Raw genomic sequence first — 26305 nt, 5'->3', positions numbered from 1 at the left:
ACGAGAGTTCAGCCGCGTCCCCCTTCAAAGTCTAGCGACACCTCCCTCCAAATATGGAGAGTTAAGCTGTTGTGTATTAGAATGAGTCTAATTGCTCTTGAGCGACGTACAGAGAGGAACAATTTCAAGCAGTTCTTCTCGGCAAACTGTCTTTGCTATGTCTTGAAGTATGCAAATCCAAATATGTCGCACGTCGTCGTCCTTGAAAGATCACCAACAGACAGTTCCCCTTCCGCATTCACCCTACTTGCACTCTAAACCTTGACAATTAATTTCTAATCTAATTATCTCATTAGGAGAATGTGTAGGTTTATGCTGATTTAATGAATCGTTTGCATCATGGTGACTTGCTCACCTCTCTCACACGTGGCTATTGCTTATTTTATTATAACCATGGCTTCTGCCAAAAGGCCACGGGAGAAATAAGCTGATAATTTTTTCGTCCCCTCTGGAAACATTTCATATTTCTTCATTGTATTGATAGAGTTTTGTTTTAGCGTCAACTTTTCTGGAGTTCTTGTTCCGTGGATATAATTCCAAGAATCACGCCAGCCGTGTTTTCATCTATTCGTATACACCAATTGCGGTCATCGTTTTTTCCGGATACAGTTTTTGCATCTATCCTAAAAGCTGGTGCGTCCAGTTTTTAAAGTGGTAAATATAAACATATGCTATTTTATTTAGTAGAGATTTACGTGTCTCTGAAATTCTTCAATAAATTGTAAAATTTTGCATAATTTTATTAAAATGAATGCATCTGGCTTTTCCTAAAATCTGCTAACTTTATACTAGCTTATCGAATTAAGTATTAATAAAATTAACGTTTTACTTCAGATTTTAATTATTTCTTCGGACACACTAATGGCCGAAAAACAGGTTCTTGGTCCCGACTGCTGCTAATCGTTTGCGTTCATCGGCCAATATCAACATGGAAGATTGTTTGGTTAGTAATTTGTTCCGTAATACTGTACATGATAGAGATGAATGGCAAGTCTGGGTGCAACCTCCTGAATGCTATGTGTCTGATGGGTTTCACAGGTTTTCATTCGGTATTAAAGTTCAACAAGATTGGCTTGCTTGTACAACCTGCGCTTTTGATATAACACCAGTTAGGACTGTATCTTTTCTTTTGATGTATAAACATGTTCAGAATTTAACAAAAACGCGTTGGTTTTTTTTATTAAACAATGGAAATGCATGCCAATCTACATGTAATTTTATGATGCAACATTTTTAAAAAGCCAAATAGGTATCAGAAAAACTTCCATAGTTACCCACACTTTTCAAACATTTTATCAACGATTTGACGTCGTAGGGGACAACATATACCTTTTTCTTTCTGTTCATCATTTTTAAGAAGAATTACAATGTAGTTCTTTTTCAGTACTTTTCTGATCATGGAAAGGTTGAATAAATTCTAGTCATTTTATAAGAGAGAACGAGAGAGAGAGAGAGAGAGAGAGAGAGAGAGAGAGAGAGAGAGAGAGAGAGAGAGAGACTGCCAACATTAAATAGGACATTTACTTCCAAAGATCTTGCATGAAATTTGGCATAAAATGCATGCATGACTTGGAGCTGTGAGCGTTTTGATGTGAAATATACCGGTATAGCAGGTGCCCTTAAAACAACTTTGGCATGTGTTTATGATTCAAGATAAAAAGAGGGAGGTGATTTACATCTTAGTGTTTGATTTTGCATTATTTGCCATACATTTTTTCTTTATTTCCGAATTCCATTTTAGACATTAATGGTGGAATTTCTGACAACTTCCAGGTATACGCACTGTGTGAAAGGCTAGCAGTGGGAACAGAGTAGCTTTGGTTTTGTATTATTCGGTGCAATTTCGTTCATTTCGACAAGTAACACGAAAAACGCAAGGGTTTGGGTCATATGAAAGGAAACAAAAATAGAAACCTCTGATTCGCAGGGCCATTCTTTTCTTAGATCGTCTTTACTAAAAAAAAAACTGGAGCCAAATTCTTTCCTTCGTGCATGAGATTCCGTTAAAGCAATGCATATCTATGCATGTATATACAGATGATGATAAACTGTATAAACGATTTTTTAGAAAGTTTGAATATAACATTATAAATTGCTATTGATATACCCATTTATTACTATTGCTAATGCATGTATTTTGAATATTTTACCATTCAAATTCGCTCATCTTTATTTGAACTAATGAATATTGTACTGAGTTTAAATTTGATATCTTTGAAACTGTCATACTTTCGAACATGAAAAATTGATATTCTCAAAACCTCGTTCTATCTAGATTGCTGTAAATACCTTCTCTTCTTCATACACCATCCTATGTGCTACTAGTAAGTGTCGAAGAATATTTTAAAGCATGTTTTGCAGATAACAGAACACAAGCCGAGTTGTGATGTTGTACATGTATCTTCGTGTGATTTGCAGTAATTTTTGTTTAAAGCGACTCCTGTGTAATCCGAAACACTTAATCTGCATGCCATTCAATCGTATAAGCGAACTGCAGATAAAAGAGCATCTATAGTGGGATTTTGATGAGTTCGTTCATAGCAAAAACATGCTTCAGCACATTACAGGTACCTGTGCACCGCATGTTTAACTATAATAACTATAATAACAAGTTTTTTAAGGGGGCTGGGTGGTCAACTAATTACCAATCAGATCTGCCCTTAACTTTTAGATATGGCTATCATTTAGTAATGAGAAATCTCAAATATTTTACTTTAAAATTTGAATAGTATGTTTCTACAGAGCTCTTCTTCTTAAGGAGATTTAAATAGTCAAAAAATGACCACGACCATCAAACGCTCTTAAAACACTTAATGAATCTGGTGAGACAAATTAACAACATCTAGTTGAATGAAACATAGTAACTCGAAACTCTTTCATCGTGTAGAGAACTTAGCGTTTGCACCCCAATTATTTTGATTAACAGACGGCGTCCTGTAATTCTTACTCATATTTACTAAAACTGCTGAATGTGCCATACACAGTTTGCAAGTTATTAAACAGTGTTGCTACGTTAACGTTTTGTTTTTCGAGAAATTTGTAAACTTCAAATATGCTACCATCAGACAATAATTAGAGCAACGCTCTCTGACACGGGTAATCTGTATAGAGCTGATTCTTCACTTCGTCATAACATATAAATTTTCTGCGAACAGTAGTTTTCCTTGCAGTATTCAAGCCTGAATGAAAGAATGAATAAAACGTCTACTATACAAAAAAGTTAGCTTCGTTTATTTATAGGGTGTATTTTTCTAAAACAAATGTCTGACTTCTTCGAGTGCCATTATATTTCAAAATGCATATGCAAGCTATTTTGTAAATGAACATAAAAAAGTTTTTTATGCTGCCTTTTTTTTTTTATTTACAAGTTGAATTTGCTGCTTTTTCATTCAAGTGGAATTAAATGCTCTAATTAAACGGTGATTTCAAGGGGGTGATAGACAATGACTACAGTGTTCCTCATATACAGGAGAACAAGTGATTAATGTGTACTTGTATAGAACTACTAGTAATACATAAGACCACCATCCCCAACACACCCTTCCGCCTTATTATATGGGCCAGCAGCATGCAAAACTTTTTTTCTCCACTCACTTTATGAGTTTACGGTGTCTTTAATAAAGTGTTGTTTTAAGTCCACTAGAGAACATTTCAATGGCGTTTATGTATCATCTGACCATAATTCGATATTCGCGTGCAGCCACTGAATATTGAAGGACCTCGTATCAATATTGGCAGAGGCCAGTTTCTGTGTGAAGAGAACAATATACATATAGTTAAGGCACGTACAAACGCAATCATCATAGGAATTATCCTTGTTCCATATTTGAGCACAAAAGGATATTGGACTAGTTAGTAGTTAACGTACCTTCTCTTATTGTCTTATATATTCTTCATATTATTAAATATACTTTCTTCAAGATGTCATTAAGCAGAGGTCATCATGGTGACCAAATAAACAGATCTAGCAAGAAAAATATATTGAATCGCTGTAATTTCAGCAAGAAGTCTGAATAGCTGAGATGTCTACATGTATATTGATAAGCCATTTTGAAAGGAAATTCTAATGAATCATTAGCAGTGCCCATCGAGAACCTTGTCGTCGGGTGGAGAAAGTGCATGCGTGCAAAACACTGGATACTAGTTATGTAATATACTTTCAAAGGCTTATACCTTGCAGGCAAAATATCGGAGTCTATTGTCTAAAGGAGAAACGGTACATTGCATAGGTATGCATACAAATAATAAATGGTCAAAACAGCAGTATGGGTGGGAGTTGGGTGTATTTTAGAATTCTGCTGTTTTTCAGACAAAACATATTAAAAGTTGATACTTCTCTTACTCAATATCAACGTTCATTTTAAAATAAGAACTTTGTTTGATATATTTCGTCATTTATGCCCAGAAAATTGTGTTTTTGTGCATCGCTAAATATGATTTCTTGAGCAATTTGTAAATCAATATCCATTGTATTTGTTCTTTAGCTGTTTTGCTATAGTAAAGAAATGATGCGAAGATGGAAAAGAGGCAAAAGTTTCCGAATAATCAGTGAATAGATCTTCAATGATGTAAGAATGATCTATGACATTAATAACCTTGCATACTTATATTACATTTGTTTTGTTTTGCTTTTCCAGATTTTGATTTGGTTGACGTTTTACTTTCTTATATACAGTAGAATCTCACTTTTTGGTGCTCGGAAGTAAAGCGTAATGCTGTAGATGTAGATGCGGTTAAATCCGGAGTATGGTTTGTTGTAAACTTCATACAAATAAACATTTCTGATAGAATTTACTAATTTATTTTGTCTTTAACGAACGTATGGATCATTGCAAGTGTGGCGTTTTTCCTTTCTCGCTGAAAATGGCTCCAAGGATATTCACGTAGCTGTTTTTATTAGAGGGGCTAGATTACCATTGATAGTGATAAAATCCTTCACGACCAATACCGCAGAAACAGGAGAGTTGTTACAGAGACAGGGACTATCAGCCTCCCAGATCTCGCGAGACGAGAGATCGTCTGCCGAGAAGATCATAGATGTGGGTGAACATCGTAATTACCGCTTGTCCCAGCGATATATACCGTTCTGGCCAAAGATCCCGGAATTGGATTAGCAGCGTAAGCATGCAGGGTTAATCCACTTGATAATGAAAAGAAAAATCATCAGATGAAAAGAGCCGATGGGCGCATTAGGGTGGGGGGGGGGGGATTAAGTTAATAAGTGTGGCAGGTTTGTTACCCAATGGTTAACATCAATTGAAAAAAAAAACTCGAAGATGGAAGCCTTTATATGCAACAGTTATATGTTGGATTTTAATGATCATTTTAAAGATAACAATATTAACTTATTTTAATATTCACGGTTCATATTACATGTATCAATAATTAATCAAGCTGAATTAATAAAGGTTTTTTTCTTTTAACATTTATTTCTTATTTCTTATTTTAACAGTAGACTGTTTCTGTCTTCCCACAAATGTTTATTTAAAAATATAAGAGGGTGTTATGACTAACACCAAATTATATTTTTTTAAATAAACATTTGTGGGAAGACACCTCTCTCTGTTTCAAGAAACAGAAATAACTCAATTTATGGTAGCATAATAAAAAACCTTTAATGTTTATAAACACCCAAGTTTGAAAGTTATAAATACGAGTATACATAATTCTTATTCAGTAACTGTATGCATGTATTAATACATTTAAGATAATATAATTACTACATTTAAGATAATACTATTTATAGTTGTAGCGCATAAGCAGTCTTTATTTTCGGAACAGACAAAGACAGTCCGTAATATTAAGTGTTATTTATTGCTTTGATATTTTTTTATTCGTTGTAAAACGATAAATTGGTTTGCATTCCAACTCACATGTTAACATAGTTTATACGGGATATAAAGTTGGCGACTATATATATATATATACGATAAAAAGGTAGCGAGCATTGCAGATAATGCATAGACATAGATATTTTCTGCAATGATTCTAACCTTCATATCCCGTAATAACCAGGAAAGAAAGTATCTAATGATCATTTTTAAATCTTTTTTTAAAATTCTCCCTTTTATGCAAGTTTTATGCAAGTTTTATGAGTTGGAGCTATGGAAAAATGTATTAACAACCAGAATGCTACATTGAAAGAAGAATAAAAAGTCTGTTTGCTGTTAGTATTTATCCGCAGTTTTCAAAGTTTCTAAAATTATATCGATTAAAATTCGGAAAGGTCCTTGGAGAATTTACTTTAATCCACAAAATAAGACTTAGTGAGGAGGGCTGGGCGTGAGCGAGTGCAGCAGCCAAAGACAGGGACAGGTGGAGACAGTGTATCCGCGCCTTATGTGCCAGCGGGCACGAAGGGGTTACATGTAGGTGAGGTGAGGGAGGCTGGTGGTCAGTCTACTTCATCTTTTCAGGCTATAAACTTTTAATAAGTAAAGAAAAGTTCCATATATTTTAGCTTTAAAATTTGATAAAAATGTCTTTTTCTCAAGGAGAGCACAATATCTTCTATACTACTATATTAAAATAATTGACTCGAATTTTTGGGCTTTAATACCGAGAAATCGGAAGAGTACTATATATTCAAAACATCATTGGTACTTGAAGATTACCAATTAGTTTTTATTTTTTCTTAATCAAGCTTCTCTAATTAATAATCAACGAAAATTCATTTTAAAAATCCGGAAATCATCGGGATTTTTTGGATTTTAAAATCTTGTGCATGTGCATTTCATTCACTCTAAATCACGGAAAGCCGTTTAGTTTATGTTTCCACAATATCACATTTGCATGGATAAACTTAGAAACGATATTACAAATACGTGTAAATTTTCATTGATTTGTCATCTATTCTGTTTATCAAAGGAAATACGGGAGATAGCTCTAACCTTGTGCATTTAAATGAAAATCCCGAGAGTTCCGAATATCAAACATGGTGTGTAAATTCGAAGCGAGTAAAAACGTCGGTGAAAAAGTGTTGAATTCTTCATTTATATGAATTAAATTGTTAGATGAGAGGTATTTACAGCTTCAAAATGGTTTGTTTTCAATGCAGCTGCATTAATGTTTTCCAAAATCGTTTCGGAGCGATTCTGCAATTTTTTGGCAACATTACGGGTATATGTGATGCATTTTAACTGTCGTCAAGGCCTGTCCCGAGACACAGTTAGATTATTTTAACTAAGCAGAGTGTAGTGAAGTTAATAGCATTATTGTAGGCTTGGTTATATAAATGTCAACAATACGGTGTGTCGATATAACTGTTTCGTAAATGTCCGATATCATATGCAATGTCAACCAGTGTTCTCACGGGTCAAAGTCTAGTAACCAAAAATATAGTAACGACAAATAACATCACCCTGGTGACGCATGTTATAATTTCTTTTCATGGAATGCCCGCTACTTTAATTTCGGTGTGATGTACACCAAATAAAGTACAGTACCTGAAGCCCATTGAATTAAGTTGGATCTAATAACAGTGTACGTATGAAAATTGAAGTGTAGTTTGCCCGCGCATAAACATCAGACCGAATCACCAATGGCAAAAATAAACTTCCGCATTATCTGTTTCGATATGCTTTCATATTCATTGCTTATTCAAATGCCTACAAATTAATGCTGGTATTATTTGATTGCACATTATTTTTTTACGCTTCATGAAGTATTTCGAGATCGACCGATATAGGTTGTTAACTTTCAAAGCAACCACTAAAAGCACAAACTTCTTGGGCTGACGACGTACATTTTGGCTTCTACTATGTACTTTTCTGACCAATAATAAAATATTTTAAGGTACATTTACGTTTTTAATGGAAGAGACAGAGAGATGTAAATATAAACATTGAAATCCATGGGTTTTTTTTGGGGGGGGGGGGGTGGGGTGGTTGTGGTGTGTTGTTGTTTTTCGGGGTCATATAATACATGTTACATTTCAAAAACAAACTGAGTTGGCTACCAAAAAAAAAAAGAGCAGATTTATTTAATATTATTGTTAAGCATGTGTTACAAGATCTTGCATTCAACATTTTCGACATGAACTAATTCTTTTTTTATTATTGTAATGTAGATATACAATCAGAAGAAATAAAAGTATTCAGATTTGCTACGCACTATTGTTTAACATAAAAAATCATTGTCTTGCCGTGGGATAGAAAATGAAATGCAGGTTTCATTCATTCTTTATTTTTTACATCGATCAAATGTCCCGGAAATTATTTCAAAAGTTTATAAAAAATTCTTTGCCATTGATAATAATAATGCTTTACTCATTGATTCAACGACTGGAACCTGTAACAAAATTAATTACAAAGATGCAGATATCTAACCCCTACTGTAAGCGGCTATTTGTGTATATCTTTGAACATTATAATACACTGTGTAATGATCAGAGATGCACTACGATCAGGGGCAATTCTTATCTCAATTCAGAATTAGTCCGAACTGATCATCTCAATTAGTTAACGACCCCCTCCTTCTAAAAATGTATAAAAAATTAAGAATGTAACGAGGAATTCTTCATCTTTCCAAGGAAGGGAGGGGGTCATATCTAATCCAACATCATAAAGTAGACAATGGAAACTGACTTCAACTCCAATACTGATTGTACGAGTACGAAACTAATGAATTTCATAGAAAAACATATCTTTTGATAATTCTTTTGTTTTTACAGTTTATTTACTTTTTATTCTTTAAACATTTTTCGCACGATTTATTTATGGGCAGTGCGACCAGTGAGTGGGCGAACTACCTTGGGATTCTGAGGCGTTGATCAGACTGATAGATGACTCATTGTTGTATAATCCCGTCCGTTTGTTTGTGCAGTATTAGAGAACGGTGTATAGTCATAACACATATTATTCCAATCACAACACCGGTAGGTATTTAAACCACTCCTCTCAGTACCCCCAATGATGTCAAGCTACAGGCAGCGACCTAGATACCATGCGATTGATTCACTGTGTTAATGATCCATGGTGGTGGAATGTCCAAAACAACATGTGACAATTTTTGGAGAAAAAACGAGCATATATAAACTAGAACTATATATCTTCCAAGGTTGCAAACATCTGCATCTATAATAATTGGAGAGAGAGAGAGAGAGGGGGGGGGTCAGTCAGAAGATGATGGGGTCTGCAGTTTATGTCCATTGTTTCCATGGAATAATCGTCGCTTGAAATGCACTCACGCGGAGTTCGCTGTAGCCGCTGTCAGATGCACCATCTCTTCTTCATGGCTGACGATGGATCGCATATTTCCTTAAGTTTTTGGCGTTACTGGAGAACTGCCTATACACTGCATCTTTGTATGCTTTGCCAAAAAATAATCTGAGAGTAATTTTCTATTTTCTACCATACGTCCTGAATAATAATGATGATAACGATGAAAATGTCGATGATGGCGACATGGTGACGATTATATGCTTTTTTGAGTATTTTACAATGTATTAAATCAATTAAACACTGGTAAATTTATCTTATAAGATGCATAAAAATTCACAGTTTATCAAGTATCTATAGAACTAAACTTTATTAAATAAAAGAGTTTTACTTGAAATGTATTACTGATAAATTAAAATTATTTAAGTATTTACAATGAGAACTGGGGAAAATGCACGTTTGAATAATCTCAAGATATAAAATATACTGGTAATTTTTATTTTCTTCAAAAAAAGTTTTATTTATATGATAAGGTTTACAGAAACAATAACTTTACACAATAATAACAACTCTACAGAGGAATCAAAAAATTTCCATATGAAGTGAAAATACTTTGACCATGCTTATCATATACATTAATGATTTGTATGTACATGTATAAAATAATTTAGGTAAAACTTTAAAATGATACACTGATAGTCTGACACTGTATATAAAGGTCTGGGTCAATAAAGATAATGACTACTTGCCAAAGAGATGGTACATTCTAAAATGCAGTCAGCACTGTCATTTGAAACAAAAATATACACAAACCATTGAGTGATGAATCACCACCTGGAGATCTGAGACCAGTCACACATTACTACAAACAACTGCTACATTTCTTTTATTTTATACTCCTCTAAGATGGACTGTTATATTAATTTGTCTAATCATTGAAAATCCTACATTATTAAACCTGCATATTGTATCACAGTAATACAAGGATTTTATTCTCCAGGCAAAATACTCTTTGTAAATGCTTCGCTAACAATAACAAGAGCAGGCTTTACATTGGTGTCAAAATAAAATATTACAATTACAACCTATATAAAAAAAATACCGGTACTACCGTAAGTAGATTTGAAAATAAAGTCATCACAGCTCATGCACAAAACAATGAATAAACAATATGAGGAATTCACTCAGTTGTCATGGGAGACGATGCAGATACATGTATACTTAAAATTTGAAGCTATTTCTTTTAAAATGTATTCATTTTTATGAAAAAGATGATAACATACTGTTCCAATTACCAGTATTCTGAAATTAAAATTTACATTGTAATGATTCTTGACTCCATTTAACAGGATTAAACTACTAAGAGTGTTATAGCTAATTTTTTTAAACAAAAACCAATTTTAGTATAATGGGAGAGTAAAGCTTACATGATTAAAGTACATATTTTTTCAATCAATATTTTAAATTTTTCAAAATATACAATCTTTTACAAAACTATATGCATAATCTAAGAAGAGTAACAATTGTGAAACCAAGTGAAAGACAGAATTTATAGACACATGAGACGTTCCTCAATTTTATATAATTTTCCTTGATATATCATTCCTCATTTATTAACATTTAATCCTGTTAATTCCCAAAAATTCAGGGTACATTACCAGGCTCTTTGCGGAGCTAGAATATTTAGAATTTTCCTTAAAATATAGCATGCAAAATGGATTTGAATCCTTATAAATAAAGCCATATTATATATTTCTGATTGAACTCCTAATATCTAAATAAAAAAGTATCATATAGCATAAAAATATAATTATGGGATTACTTAGTGGAAATCTTCACATTGTGGAGATAGGAAAAATAGACATAAAAGGAAGATAGGTCGCGTCTGACCTTGTGACTGTCAGGTTAAAAGCTGATGGTTTAGTCAAATGAACTATGTACTTAGAAAAAGATAGAAAATATCAAGCACTGTTTATTTTTTTTAATTGTCACAAAATAGAGTTGTCTTATTTCTCCTTGAATCGGACACATGTATTACTCTCAAGTCAAAATATTCCATCTTTTTAAAACTATACAGAGTATTCAGTGGAGTGAATATGACTGCTTTCTTTAAAAAGCAAAATGTCTTACAGATTATTGGTTTTGATGATGCTTGAAATGAAGTATCACAGAGCATAAACCCAATATCACCAAGGTATAGTTTGTATTGTTTACATCTAGGAAAAGGGAGATCACTATTTTTCAGATAGTGCAGTGAGTACAGCTCCAGTTATCACAAAAACAAAGCCCAGCAGTAAAATGCAAATGTTTCTGGTTCCCTGCAATGATAAATGACACTTATAAGAATACAATATTAAACTACATAACTTACCAGTAGATTGAGTGGAACAAATACAAGAATTGATTTAAGAAAAGTTAACTTAGCTTCAATACGAACACAGATATTCTAAATCAAGTTTAAATAAGTTTAAAGACAATCAAATTATCAATAGCTTATACATGTAAATATAATCAATGTGTACACATACCCTAATTTCATGGAATATAAAAATTCCCCATAGTGAAGCAACGATGGAAGGTCCTGTGGTAATTATGGGAAATGCTATGGCGGGAGACAGGACCTGATTGGCTACAAACCAGCCGGCTGTAGCCCCACCCCACATGAGACCAGAGATCACCCCTGGGAGGATGACCTTGGGATAGACCTTGGGCTTGTTCTTCATGAAGATGATGTAGATGACAAAATACACTGTGCTTGTACTGTATATCCCACAGAAACAGGCAAACACATAGTCCAAAGCTGTCAATATAAAAAGTAAACTCACCTTCATTACTAACATACATATATAGACAACAAGAGGCCCATGGTCCACACTGCTCACCTGAGAAACAATAGCCCTCTGTCATTTATCTGGACAAAGTGGTAACATATATCCTTTATAAATATATTTACAAATTTTTCTCCAGGTATTCTTATGCTAAAAATTGAGCCCCTTTTGTAATAGGATGCTTTCATAGTCTTATCATTTATTGAGCTTTACAGTTCTCTTTATATTTGTATGTAAACATTTGACCCCCCACCCCCCACCCACTTGTGGCTTCACCCTACCCTCTAAAAACATGATTTGAACAAACTTGAATCTATACTATCTGTGAATGCTTACACATAAGTTTTAGTTTTTCTGGCCAATTGGTTCTTGAAAAGCAGATTTTTGAAGAAAAAAAAACAACAAATTTTCCATATTTCTTAATTAATTCCCCTTTAAAGAAGCTGTTACTCTTCATTTGAAAAAACTTGAATCCCTCCCTTCAATAATGGTTTGTGTTAAGTATGATAAGTGGTTATGGAGAAGAAGATGTGCATGAAGTTGGGAAAAGTTGATGATGACAACAACAGACAACTGACAAATTTTGATCATAAAAGCTCAGCCAAGCTTTCAACTCAGGATAGATAAAAATGAATGAAACATTTTTTTCTTCTAATTTTTATGCTGTGCTGAAAATATCAAGTCAAGGTCAACAATTTGGGCAGAATTTAGCAACATCTCATATCATGTATCTATGGTTCAACTTTACAGACTGTATAATAAAACATTCTGATCTGTTAAACAATATTTTTAGAAGTTGATTGACCTTAAAATACAAAATAGGTTTAAAGATAAAAAATGTTGGTATCATTGAATTCCTTTCTAACTGTTCTGAGTTTGGTATCTCTTAGTTAGGATTTCAAAGTTACATTCTGGACAAAATGTCTTGGTGGTTTTTTTTTCAAGCTGACATTTAGATAAAATGGCAAGTTAAGATTAAAAACTTAACATTTGTACATGTCAGTGTATTAATATTGTTTTAGTTTCAAGTTTACAGTCCTTATATACATGAATCAAAGCATATTCGGGAAATGACTGATTTCCATGTTTAAAGTCTTAATATCAAAGGGAATTAAAGTTATGGACCTACTGATACATGAATTTGAATGAGGAAGATTAAGAAGAATTTAAGTTTGACCTTTAGATCGTAAATTTGTGTCAAGGTGAAAAATCTTATATAGTGCACCTCTCATTGATGTCATCTTCAGATTTCAAAGGGTGTTAAAGTTAAGGCCCAACATACACAAGAAGAAGAAAATCTACAACACGATGTCTCCTTTTGGAATGGTAGACACACATGTAATTATTACTGGGCACTCTTACTTTTAATTTAAGTATTTTCTGTGATTTTTTATCAGCTTACCGTTTTTGGAGTGACCATGATCCTGGAGATAGATGGCCGGTGTAAACATCTGACCATAGAGGATCCCTGAGAACACAGACAGCACTATACCTCTACAAAAGACACACACAGTATATTTTGGTTTTCAGGACCACATGATCATACATGTAGCTAAACACAGAAACTTAATTACTTGTCCAAAAGTCACACTAAAACTGATTGAATAACCAGTTTATTATTTTGACATTCAGTCAACAAGTAAAATCCAGTGTCCAATTTTTTATGAGCAAACTAACTACATGTTGGTAGTCAATAACCTAAAATGTATTAGAGCATCTTTCAAAAGAGTTGGCTTATATAAATATTCAGAGTCCTATGCCACATAAAATGCTGGATTTCAGTATACATTGTCATATTTTGAGGTAAAAAATTTGTTTTTCAATACACTGGAATTTAAACAGCAAATTTAATAAATTAATATTCAAGTAAAATGTACCTAACTGTAAGGTTTTAGCATCCGAAAATATGGAAAACTGAGAGATAGATACTGGTTAATACTGAGATAATGAGATATTCCTTCTGTGTACTTACAGAGCTCTTTTGCTGCCAGGAGACAACCTGTCTATAAAAGTACTGTCCTCGGAATCGGAAGATTCAGCATTGATGCTTCCTCTTGACTGAAATATTGATAAATACAACCCTGGCAAGTTCTATAACTCTTGCAAGTATGTAAAAAGAATAAAGACACATAGAATAATGGAAATCAGAAATATTAAAAACAATTTATATTGCCAAATATATCATGCAGGGCTTCGCATGTAAAAGCTTAAAGCAAACTAATACTGTAGACTCCTTATTTATTTTATGCGAGTACCCGCTACTTAATTGTGCGATTCCCTCAAATTGTGAATGCATAATTTTTATAATAGTTTTCTTTGGTTTACATTGCTCCAAAAAATTAAAGCGATAATTCAAAATCTGCAAGATGTGCATTTTGTGATTTTATGCGGATATTAATTCATCACATTTTTATATGAATCTACTAAACCATACCAAAAAATATCTCCATAACATTGCTATAACTGATATAACAATGAGATAACTGAGTAATCAAAATAATTGTATTAACAAATATATGTTATGTGATTAAGAGTTCCAACTCACTTCAACATACTAGTATATGTATTTGGAGTATTACAGACACATGTATCAATGTTTAAGATACACATTTCTTGCATCATCGCCAGTGTGAGATTGGTTTGTCTAGTGTGAGACAGCAGTGTGAGATTTTTCTGTCTTACACTGTGTATTACTACGAACGCAAACCAGTTTATCTCCATTAAATCACCAAATAAATTCGCCGCGAATAGAAGTCGGTTTACAGTATATAAGCAAAATAAACATCCATTCTTGACTAATTTTTTTTTCAAACCTTTCTTTACTTGAATATAGATAATGGCAGAGGATGGAACTTGAGAGGTGTGGGGATTGGTATAGGGGTGGGACAGTAGGAGTACTTACTCTTCTCTGATTAAAGACCAACTGATCGTGATTGTTTGAGTTACTGTATAGGGAGTCCCCAGAGGTTCCATAGGTTTGTCTGGCAGGCTGAAACAAAGCCGCTACATTTACTAAGAGAAGTAAGCGGAAGCTACTGATGTGATAGAGAGTCACTGTAGGGGTAATGTATGGACAACATGTCCGAATCTTACCGAGCCACCCAGGAGAGGTTCCGTGTCAGTTGGTAGGTCAATTGGGGTGACGTTATTCTTAACAAAGGCAAATACAATCGAGCTGAAAGAAAGCAATACAAAAGTATCATTCAACTGAATTACTATTATACAACTTTTTGTGATATCGTTTCAATGAACATTATGCTTTTGTCATTGTTGGTCTTCTTAATGCTAATTTTGCACGGAAATCTTTATGTGGTGTCCAGTGTACAATCTCATTTAAGAGGGCAAAATAGCCCAGTAAAAACTAAGGTTCAAGAGAATTGACTGGTTACCTGTATAAAGAGAATTAATTGGTTACCTGGATACAGCCACAATGACACCCACAGTGTTCAGCGTGTAATCTCCAATGTTGGTACTCTCGGTCAAACCAAACCAACCAAATCTAGAGGAAAAATCGGTCTTCAAACATAGCAAAAGGTGCTTACAAAGGGAACTTTTATTGTATCTATTTTAGTTGGAGCTGTTTGGTGTATTTGTGTTTTATATTCTAAGGTTGCATGTTGTTAAACAGTGGTGTATAGTTATTAGCACTGCAGTGGTTTCTCTTCGTAATATAAGGCAATATTTCTTTGAATTTAGTATTGTGTATATGGCAAAACACAGTTAAGGGAAACACACTTATAACAAATATACACTAACAGCATATCAGTTTCATTCCCCTAGTCTTAAAAATGTATTATAAATCTAATGGATAAAATCAATTACAATGTACAGTTATAATCAATCCAAATTACTTCTCCCTGGCACTTTACTTTAATTGTGTTTGGAAATAAACTTCTCATTTTATCATTTTAAACTTCTACCATAAATTGTTTCTAATTCTACCATTCTTATGTGCATGATGACTACACAACAATGTCTAAGCCTTAAATCTGCAGTGGTTCAGTCAGAGCATCTTTGAATACAACTAACCTGCTGATGGCAAATCATTTTACTACTTACAGTTAATTCTCAAAACAAGATATCTCTTTATTTTTGTCATCAAAACTATTAATTTTCTCGTTTTGCATATACATGTATACAGTAGTATCCTCTATTTAACATGTTTAATGGTAATAAGGGAATCTGTTTATAAGTACCATAACAGTTTAAATATTCAAAAAGATCCACTGAGGAAACATTCTTCTTCTTGGGGGTCAATGTTCGTGGGCAGCCAAAATTTTCTTGGTTCGTGGGGACATGATTTTGTTGGTAGTAAGTTCTAGATAATTTTAATAAGTATTAAACAAATGCTTGTAAATACATTTGTGGGGATGTAAATTCGTGGGCAAGTGTTATCCACGAAGCCATGAACATTGGTCCCCCATGAACAATGATGATTCCACAGTACTCTACAATTCTGCTCTCATGACAATATCATATTAAAGATGATATGCTCAAGATATTAAATTTTAGAAAATACTAGGACCTAGCATCTAAAAAAACAACAAACAGTTTGGACTCTTAAGTAAAAAAAAATTCATAATTTAATTTTAAAAAAACCCCAGAAGCAGTAACCTTTTGCATTTAAGGATTCATCAACAAAACAACAATCTCTCTCTCTCTCTCTCTCTCTCTCTCTCTCTCTCTCTCTCTCTCAGCAAAAATACAAGAAATATCTTGTTTTAGGAATAAATAGTAAACTAGCTTGCCATACCTGCTGGTCGCCCAGCCACTGAGAAGGTTGGTCATACCCCAGATACACAGACCGAGGCCCATGCCAATTGTCTTGATGATCGGAACAACACAAATATTGCCTGAAATTCAATACATCTTGTAAATATGTACCATGCAAATTCATAAATTTTCTTACATATGATCAAAACAAAAATCTGCCTGTAGCATACAATATTTTGTATTCCCATTTTCTACCATTCAAATAAATACAGTACATTTTTATAAATAATCATGTAATCATAAAAATTGAATTTTTTAAAAAAATGAATCTAATAATAACTAACAAAAAAATTAATACATTTGGACAATAAAGCTAACATGAATGTTTTAAAACCAAAACCTTCGACACTCAATCCTACCTGTTTCCCATATTAAACCACCTAACATTACCAGTGGGTAGAAGTGGTTTGTGCCACGAATCACCTGTACTATAATTCCTACCAGAAGGGCACCCCCACACAGAATCCACTGAAAGAACATCCCTACAATGGGATATAAAAGAAAAGGTTGGTTATAGGTACAATAATTTAATATTCTGATATCACTACATGTATTCAAGCTTGATTATATGCATGCATTTATGACACATGACTTCAAATAAATGTAAATAAGCAAGATTCAAACTAACCATCTCCAGTTTCAAACTTCTTGACAGGTGCAAAATTACTTCCATAAAGAAAAACAGCAACCCCTGCACTGATGAATCCTACATATTTGGGCAAGGTGCTATTGTCACTGGTAGCTGCGGTGGTACCTCCAGTGGTGCCTGCTGTCGTGTAATCCCCTGTAGTTACCTCCACTGTGGTGGTATTATAAGCTTCTGTGGTTACGTTTATTGTGGTAAAATCTGTATAGCTAAGGGTCGTTGTAGGTTCAGCCGTAGGCTCAGAGGTGTAGTTCACAGATGAGTTAGAATCTTTGACTCGTACAAAGCTTGTAAAAGCTGTTGGAAAAGTCACTTCGACGGGTTGATTTGTAACACTTGCTGTAGTTGCATGGCTCAATGTCACAAAGAGTATTAAAATTATACAGAAAATTGGAAGCCAGGTAGGGAATTGCTTCTGGGTCATTTTGTTTTAAAGATGTTAGTCAAAACTGTAAAATAAAATATAATTTTCGACATAAAACATGTGTAACATGAAGAGAGAAATAATGATGGACCAGACCAGGATTTGAAACCGGGCCCCTGAATCTCTAGTCAGGTGCTCACTCATTACTGGGTTATTATCAGCAAATTAATGTACGTATTTATGTTATATTAATATCAACATCAATTTAAGTCAACTCACCAAAGATATGTATATCATATGTTAACTAAAGATGTCACACGGGAATGAACCAGTTGAACATTTTATCATTTAGCCTATGTGTCGAAAGTTTAATTGTTGCGATAAGTAATTAGTCTTTGGACAGCGATTATCATTCGCCTTCGACCTTCTTTTTTTAAGCCGCCCACTAAATCAATGGAATAAATGAACATTTTAAAGAGCGAATATCATCGACCCTTGAAAAGATTACTTGCTATATTTATACCAATGAAACAAAGTTATTTAGTTCCAGCTATATTTTACCTGTAAGAAAATATAGAACAGTTATGCGTCGATCTTTTGATTCCTCCTTTTTTTATTTTGTTTATGTTATCATGTGACTTCTATAATTATTTTAGTAACTATGGCGGTTCGGCCCCAGGGATGTTTCGACCTGCGACGTTTGACCTTTTCTTTACTCATATACAATGTACATGTGTCATATTGTAAACTTTGAGTTTACTGGGTGGTACGTGTATGTAAGTACCAGAGACATAAATAATAATTATTATTGATGTCTCAGACTCTCTGGTAAATACAAAATTTACAATGCTGACATGAAAATGTAAATGATTAGGCCTATTTATCTTTAAATTACGGTTTCTGAGTGGATCAGAAGCCCTTATATAGCATGTTATGATTTGGGGAGATGTAAACCCTTTAGCTCTCAGCAGAGACATAAATAACATGTCTCTGCTCTCAGTTAATTTTTACTTATGTTTTCTCCAAAAATTTATGCGTGGTACTTTAATTAACGGGAAAATATTGTTTGCTGATTCGAGAGATTTTATATAATGAAATTCACGGGGTCATTTGGTGACGAGTCTTTCAAGTTTGGACGGTGTTCGAGTAGCATAGGAAGTCATATTTACGCGGCCCGTCTTCTTACCAAAACCGATCAAACTTTCTTTAGGATGCTATTTCAATTATGCGATAATATTTAGTACTTAAGGTGTGTAAAAGTTTTTTTTCGTTGTTGCTATAAGTCCCTGCATTATTCCGGGGACGGCGCAAACAAATATAGATAGGTTTAAAGGACTATATATATGGTATGGGCTTAAAGTGGCCCCCTAAACGGAATATCATTATTGTACTGTAATTCTTTGTTTTCTTTGTACATATATATATGTGATGTTTTTACTTAATGTTCATTTTGACTCAAGTGCCCACAATTTAGAAAAACGGCATTGTAAAGACAACCTTTTTCCAGCCATTTTTGCATAAAAAAGCTTGTTTTCAAGCAGTTATTCTTTCAGGAAACATAGAGCGCATCCTTGAACCATCAAAATATTTTAATCAGAGATGTACCTAGCCAAGTCTAATAAGTAACAAAAATTTTGTCCTGGTTCAAGCATGCGCTCTATATTTCCCATTTGTAAAAAGATGAGAAAAATGTCAATTTTCGACTGATTTTGATTGAATTATAGAAATAGCGTCACTTCTGACGTCATATACTGCAAGTGAGTGCAAATAAATCAAACAAATATGTGAAAAATATATCCTATATCAACTCTTTTAAATTATAACATAACATTTTATTGTACCCGAAACACTTTAAAAAATGGTGAATTATGGGGGCCAAATTTAACTCTTATCATATATACATGTAGAACCAATTTAACAGGAGCTTGGACTTTGGGTAGTTGTGTCAAACAGAAAAGTGACTTAGGCCTATCTATTGCATTGTAGGCCACTCAGTCATGGCTCTTTGAAATCAACAAGCTTTGCCTGGCTTTTGAGCTAATGCTACGCAATCGGTGTATATTTCGCTTGAAACCAAGCGTCATTTTAACTTGTTTTGACGAAAGAAATAGATAGTTACATCCTACTGAAAGTCCAAGGCCTTGTTAAAATGGTTCTAGTTCTTTGACATTATATGGTATATTTCTTCTAAGTTTCAAAATTTTTACGGTTATTCGTGGCCGGTAATGTCTTTGATGAAAAGGGTGTGGCAAAATTAATGATTGTTTGTCCACACAGGCCTATGCAGGAACGTATAGCCGGAAGGGGGGGGGTCTGGTTTTTTGCGACCATGTAAAAAATTGAAGTGAAAATAAGGGACTGAGCAGTAAAATTGAATTTGTAAGTTATAAGTAAATGCATGCTAACCATACTACCCCACCGACGGAATAGGATTTTTTTGATTTTTGGAATTTATTATCTTGTCAAGATTTTTTGGATATTCAGCAGTTGAAATGAATTGCAGTGTGATTTATATAATAATATATATTATTTAAAGTCTTTATTCCCCAGAACACATCATATACTATGACTCGTGTATATTTAAAATTTACATAATTTTGATAACTTTGTTATGGTGGATAAAATTGTGGTGCGAAACATCTCTTGGGTCGAAACATTCCAGGTCGAAACAACATACGTATACGAATGTAGAATATATATCTGGTAGACTGGTACCAATAACGATGCCTATTTTGGCATGTTTTGGTACTAGGCCTTAGTATTCTATCCACTAAAACACATGATAATATTGTAATTTCAATATAATATATTAAACATAAAAGTGTTTTGTGAGTCACAGAATGGTTAAGTACAATGATTCCGGAATAAATTGTTCATTTTAAAATTAGACATTAATACTACTTTCGGTTTGCCCTCGTTTGCCTTTCGCGGGTTCATCGGTCAATATGAACTTCGTTAAACTAGTTATGTTTTATGGAGTAATTACTTATGTTTCAGCAATAGAACCCTTCTCTGCACTCGGGGCCATTGGAACAGCAGTAGTTGCTGGACTATACACAGTTTTTACACCAATTAAATGTCAATTTAAGGAATGCTGCACTTCAAAGTGGATAAGTCTGAATACAACAGGTAGTCATAAATTAATCGTTTTTTTGTGTTATCAAACAATTGTACTTTTACAGATCGTATATATATCAGGAAATAAAAATCAAACCGGTGACTGCATACACACACAAATAGTAAGATATAATGAATCTCTCTCTCTCTCTCTCTCTCATGAATATTATTTATTAACAGCTCTCCAAGAAGATCTTAGAAGAAGACTCTATGGACAGCATTTGGTAACAGATGTTATCATTAAACATTTGAAATCTCACATGACAAAAGACCCATCAAAAGCATTGACTCTTTCATTTCATGGAGGAACTGGAACTGGAAAAAACTATGTCAGTAAGATCATTGCTGAGAGCATATACAAGGAAGGAATGAGGAGTAAATATGTCCATTTAATCTCTGCAACCAAAGAATTCCCACATAAAGACATGGTTCCTTTGTACAAGGTAATTCAAGATTATTTCATAGAGAGTGCATGCATGTGTAATGGATGGGAGGAATAACAGACCAGCCCAGGATTCAAACCAGCTTAATCTCCTATCCGGTGCTCTACCTAGTGATCTATCTGGCACGTGTATTTGAATCGGTCTGACCATCACATTCCTTCTCCCTTAAATGATCTTCACCCTTGAAGTCACCCCTGGCTCCTCTCCTGGCAGGATTTTGACTTGTCAGTTCCAGGGGTTGGTCACAGCATCAAATGTAACTAGATGAGAGAAATAATGACAGACAAGTACTGGATTCGTACCCGGTCCTCCTGAATCTCTAGTCAGGGGCTCTATTAACTGATCTATATGGCACCAGTATTCAAAGCACTCTGACCGTCACACATAAATTAAGAGAGCTAGGTGGTCATGGCCATTTTTACCCCATATTTGACTTCGCTCTGTATAATGATATAGGAAAATGTTCAAATTTCAGAGCTAGAATACTTGCATTTATTCTTTTCTAAATATAAGCTTATGGCCCAAGACATCATATTTTAAAGCTTAGGGCTATGAGGCGCTGTTTTAATATTTTTGAGGTATTTTCTGATATCAAAAATAAATATTTGATATCAATAATTTGAATTTTTGATATCAAAAAATTATTCTTGATATCAAAAATTAATTCTCGATATCAAAAAATGATTTTCTGATATCACAAAATAGATTTTTTGATATCAAGAATTACAGTTGATTTTTTTTATATCAAAAAATTGAATTCTTGATATCAGAAAATCATTTTTTGATATCAAAAAATCGAATTCTTGATATCACAAAATTATTTTTTGATATCAAAAAATCATTTACTTTTTCTGATATCAGAAAATCTATTTTTTGATATCAGAAAATAAGTCTTACATAAAATTACTATCAACTTAAGGTAGCTCCATACTCGTAAAATTCTCTGAGGAAAGTTGAAAAACCGAACTGATTTCGACTTAATAGACTTAAATGTCATCAATTGTTAGAAAAAATATGCATGTCATCACACTTTTTGAGATGCCAGATAAACATAAACTAAAGCATATTTTAGCATTAGAAAAATGTCTTTTTTTGTTGTTAAAAGTAAAATCTTGTAGGCAGAAATTTGTTTTTCTTGTTTAATTTTAATGTCAACTTTATCAGAAAACTAAAATTACAAAAATATTTTAAAATTAATCGTTGGAATACGAAAAACTATAGCATTTAGACATACAACTGAGAGAAAAGTCAGAAAAAGAGTAATTTCCCCTTTGCATAGATAAAATATATAAACATTTGGAAATTTAGTATAAAATTAAGTGCGAAAATATCTTGAACCTACCAATAATTCTAATTACATCCATGTGATTATATTCACATAAAATAAATAAAACTATCTTGCACAATTTTTAAAGAATTCAAAGTTTTACAAAAATGTGTGACGTCACAGAACACTGGATCTACTTTAATGAATGCTCCCTGTAATGCAACTTTTGTAATTTGTAAGAAAATATGTTTCAAGCCTGTAGATGTCTCTAAAGAATAATAATGAATGCCTTATTTTAAACCTGGTTTCATTCTGGCAAGTTTTGCCACATATACAATGAACAACACTGCTTTCTTTGCGATTTGCTGTGAATATTGAAAAATGATGGCCTCGCATAATATAAAGAGTTATACAGGCGTACAGTTAGCGCTTTCAATACATAAGACTAGAATTATCAAGAACACTTATTAAATTTTACATTAAAATAAATAAAAGACAACAAATATTTAAATGCAAATCTGGCTCTGTAGTTCGGCAATTTCATTTTGGGTCAAGGGAGTATTCATTAAATAGGTGAAATTTATTCGCCATTTTCTTTGAATTTCTGATATCAGAAAAATATAATTCTTGATATCAAAAAATCAGTTTCAATTTTTGATATCAAAAAAATCATTTTCTGATATCAAAAAATCGAATGTCTGATATCAGAAAATGATTTTTTGATATCAGAAAATGGATTTTTTTGATATCAGAAAATGGATCGTATTTTCTGATATCAAGAATTCGATTTCTGATATCAAAAAATCATTTCCTGATATCAGAAATTCGAATTCTTGATATCAAAAAATCATTTTCTGATATCAGAAAATACCTCAAAAATATTAAAACGGCGCCCCATATAGGGCAGATCTGATGATTAATTTGTTGAACATCCAATTGCAACCTCCTTATGTTTTTGATTTTTTTCATATTATATGTACTATATGTATTGCTAGAACGTATAAACATTGACATTCTCTATTAGTGGTGGCCTCACTGGTGTGTTGGAACTAACACTCAAGTGAATACATCACTAACAGATATTGTAAATTTTCCATCATGAGTTTTACAAAAAAATGTTGAACTATTATTTTGAGATTGATGTTCATAATTCAATATTAATGTATTATTTTTACATGGAATTCAAAATACCGGTAAGGCTCCCACTTGGGCTTTAAATTCTGTTTTCAGGATAAACTGAGGAATTTAGTTGAAAGCAGTGTGAACGAGTGTCCACAGTCCTTATTTATTTTTGACGAAATTGACAAGATGCCAGCAGGAATTCTTGACACTTTAAAGCCGTATTTTGACTTCTATGAACAACTTGGGGGCACTGATTACAGGAGGGCAATGTTTATTTTTCTGAGGTATTGTAATGAATTCTTCTTAAGAAAGTTCTTGAAGTTTTAGAAGTTGATTTTTAAAAAAAAAGAATAAATACTGTTCTTTGATTGTTTAAAATACTAAATAAATTTTAAAGTTATTTCCATGAAATCATAGAAAGAATTTCTATAAATCTGATAACCTGTATATGTATTATTTTGATAAATATTATTTTGATAAATTGATTCTTATAAGAAGTTTATAAAAGTATGTGATATGATGCTTTCAGTAACACTGCTGGAGAAGACATATCAAAACATGCCTTGAACAATTGGCGTTCAAAAGAGTTCAAAAGAGAAGACATTGGACTCAAGGAAATGGAGCAAATCATCAGCACGGCTGCGATAAACAGCAAAACAAGCAAGTATTCCACAATTTGTTTCTTGAATGAGCTAGCTTAGTAGGTGAAGGCAGTGTTTTTTTCACCAATTGGACTGGGGGGATGGGGCCCTTTCAATTGGGAAAAATAGCAACAAAACAAGAAAATTGGGAAAATTCATTTTTATTAATTATAATAAAATTTAATGATTTCTATCATTTATTTAAATGCTAATTAAAGCTTAATGCTTCTTTTTTCTAGAGTTCTTAAAATTTTATTATTAATCTGTGTAGTCTTTCTTGAAAATTTTGAACAACTCGTACAAAATTTTTTTTACATTACAATTGTGAATTTTGATTCCAAAATTGGTAAAATACCGGTATTAGGAAATTTCCAGTTGGGACTGGGGCCTAATTTCAGCCCCAAATCAGCCCCCCCCCCCCCCAAAAAAAAAAACACTACAAGGTGATTGTTAATGCAATATACCTGGTAACCTGTATGTAATAATTAATACATGTACCATAATGTTAAAAACAATGAAATTTGTATTTTTTGTCAAGAGCTCTGTTTTATATCTAAGTAATGTAAATTTAGAAACAGCGATTATTTCTTAAATGTATTGTAAATATTATGCTATTTTTTAAGGTGGCATGTACCACAGTGATATAATATACAAACATATGATCACTGCCTATGTCCCATTTCTGCCAATGGAGAGGAAACACATCAAGGAATGCATAAAAGATCTCCTGGTTGCCAGAAATTATTACAGACGTGAGGACATTCCTGAGGACAAAATCAGAGTAATTGCACAGGAACTGAACTATTATCCAGCTGATATGGAAATATTTTCAGTGACCGGATGTAAAAGAGTTCCAGAAAAAGTGACATATGTAATGGACGAGGAATAAAAATTTGTGAAAGACAATGACAAACACACACTTTTGCAATGTCATTAATTTAAATATAAACTTTTTTTGCATGCATTGTCTTTCATTAATTGTCACAGTTACAAACATACAAGCATTGTTAATGAATCTAAAAATTTGATCATAATTTTAAAATGGGATCTAGTTTGTACAATAATACCAGTAATTAAAAATTTGTTTGATTTTTGAAAAAGTTTGATGAAGGTTTAAATTGAAAAATGAAACCATATTTTGCATGAGATATGCATATGGTACAGTGTATGTAATTTCAGAGTTGTGTATTTCTAAGAATTTTACTTTAAATTTAAATAGATTAATTCCACATATCAGATCAATAATATAAGGCCCCTATTCATTTACATGTACTTCCTATGATAATAATATAACCAGTAGATAGAGACTTCATTGTCTACTGTAAGAGTCATTACTTTGTAAAAATGGTGATGCAGATTCGTAAAGATGAGCATTATCCAGGAGTTAATTATATACATTTTTATTTATTGCAAGTTATACCGGCCCATTTGTATCTCTTAATATACATATTTGACTATGCTCTATTCATTTATTTTTGTGCGCATAGTTTACTTTTTTATGATGCATAAGTAAGGACAAGAACAATGTCTAAACTGTCTTTCTGCTGGTTTTATTTTTGTTTTGTATATATTGTTGTAAATCAGTTTGATATTAAGCATGTACATGTATTGGAATATTGTTTGCGTTTAATTTGAAAAAAAAATGATGATATTCAACTTGATGTTTGTGTGACTTCACTTTACGCTTAACTCTAGAATTTTTTTATCACCATATTTAAAATCTTTCAAGATATTCTTGGATTATTTTGAAAGATTTTAAGGTGCGCCACCTTAAAAAGTGAGAAATCTTGAACACCATACCAATTAATGTGAGCAACTCAGATGTAGGTGTAGAGCTGGGGGCAATTGGAACCAATTTTCGAGGCCAAATATGAAGGTCAAAGCAGAATTATATGAAAAATCCTTGTCTGGAGCATATCTTCTCTCCGTTTGCTTCAATCTGGCTC

The 26305-nt window shown here is 33.0% G+C and overlaps 2 protein-coding genes and 1 long non-coding RNA gene across 7 annotated transcripts; 2 read left to right on the top strand and 1 right to left on the bottom strand.

Moving 5' to 3' along the window:
• Positions 1 to 372: 372 nt before the first annotated feature.
• Positions 373 to 4778, top strand: LOC128157001 (uncharacterized). Of its 3 annotated transcripts, XR_008239782.1 has the most exons (4): positions 373 to 654; positions 835 to 943; positions 4002 to 4229; positions 4485 to 4778. It is a non-coding gene; the product is annotated as an uncharacterized LOC128157001 (long non-coding RNA). The 3 variants fall into 3 exon arrangements; XR_008239783.1 differs by lacking the exon at positions 4002 to 4229; XR_008239781.1 differs by having other exon boundaries at positions 4002 to 4778.
• A 5253-nt stretch (positions 4779 to 10031) lies between these two features.
• LOC128156026 (transmembrane protein 144-like) lies at positions 10032 to 18410 on the bottom strand. 3 transcript variants are annotated; one of them, XM_052817983.1, is made up of 12 exons: positions 18331 to 18396; positions 18049 to 18214; positions 17388 to 17854; positions 17119 to 17241; positions 16740 to 16839; positions 15402 to 15485; positions 15080 to 15161; positions 14889 to 14975; positions 13959 to 14044; positions 13389 to 13480; positions 11687 to 11958; positions 10032 to 11476 (listed from the first exon to the last, which is right to left on the bottom strand). In XM_052817983.1, the coding sequence occupies exons 3-12, from the start codon at positions 17827 to 17829 to the stop codon at positions 11393 to 11395; spliced, it is 1452 nt and encodes a 483-aa protein (XP_052673943.1). In that variant the 5' UTR covers positions 17830 to 17854; positions 18049 to 18214; positions 18331 to 18396; the 3' UTR covers positions 10032 to 11392. The 3 variants fall into 3 exon arrangements, with proteins under 3 accessions (XP_052673943.1, XP_052673941.1, XP_052673944.1); XM_052817981.1 differs by lacking the exon at positions 18049 to 18214 and having other exon boundaries at positions 18331 to 18410; XM_052817984.1 differs by lacking the exons at positions 14889 to 14975; positions 18331 to 18396.
• Positions 18411 to 20676: 2266 nt separating this feature from the next.
• Positions 20677 to 26020, top strand: LOC128157196 (torsin-1A-like). Its single transcript, XM_052819634.1, has 5 exons — positions 20677 to 20898; positions 21067 to 21329; positions 23827 to 24002; positions 24248 to 24378; positions 24983 to 26020. Exons 1-5 carry the CDS (start codon positions 20715 to 20717, stop codon positions 25246 to 25248), a joined length of 1020 nt encoding a protein of 339 aa, XP_052675594.1. The 5' UTR covers positions 20677 to 20714; the 3' UTR covers positions 25249 to 26020.
• Positions 26021 to 26305: the final 285 nt, after the last annotated feature.

The sequence above is a fragment of the Crassostrea angulata genome, chromosome 7 (assembly GCF_025612915.1).
Source record: "Crassostrea angulata isolate pt1a10 chromosome 7, ASM2561291v2, whole genome shotgun sequence".
NCBI classification, from domain to species: domain Eukaryota; kingdom Metazoa; phylum Mollusca; class Bivalvia; order Ostreida; family Ostreidae; genus Magallana; species Magallana angulata.
This window is presented reverse-complemented; position numbering and strand designations above follow the sequence as displayed.

Bases quoted from the DNA above. Each gene is read 5' to 3' on its own strand.
- LOC128156026 (XM_052817981.1), bottom strand. From the start codon at position 17,829: ATGACCCAGAAGCAATTCCCTACCTGGCTTCCAATTTTCTGTATAATT. The intron at 15,162-15,401 runs GTAACCAATTAA...GCTTTCTTTCAG, and splicing joins GTCATTGTGGCTGTATCCAG to CTCGATTGTATTTGCCTTTG. The intron at 11,959-13,388 runs GTAAGCTGATAA...TTATATTGACAG, and splicing joins TCATGGTCACTCCAAAAACG to CTTTGGACTATGTGTTTGCC.
- LOC128157196 (XM_052819634.1), top strand. From the start codon at position 20,715: ATGAACTTCGTTAAACTAGTTATGTTTTATGGAGTAATTACTTATGTT. The intron at 21,330-23,826 runs GTAATTCAAGAT...TTCTGTTTTCAG, and splicing joins ACATGGTTCCTTTGTACAAG to GATAAACTGAGGAATTTAGT. The intron at 24,003-24,247 runs GTATTGTAATGA...TGATGCTTTCAG, and splicing joins GCAATGTTTATTTTTCTGAG to TAACACTGCTGGAGAAGACA.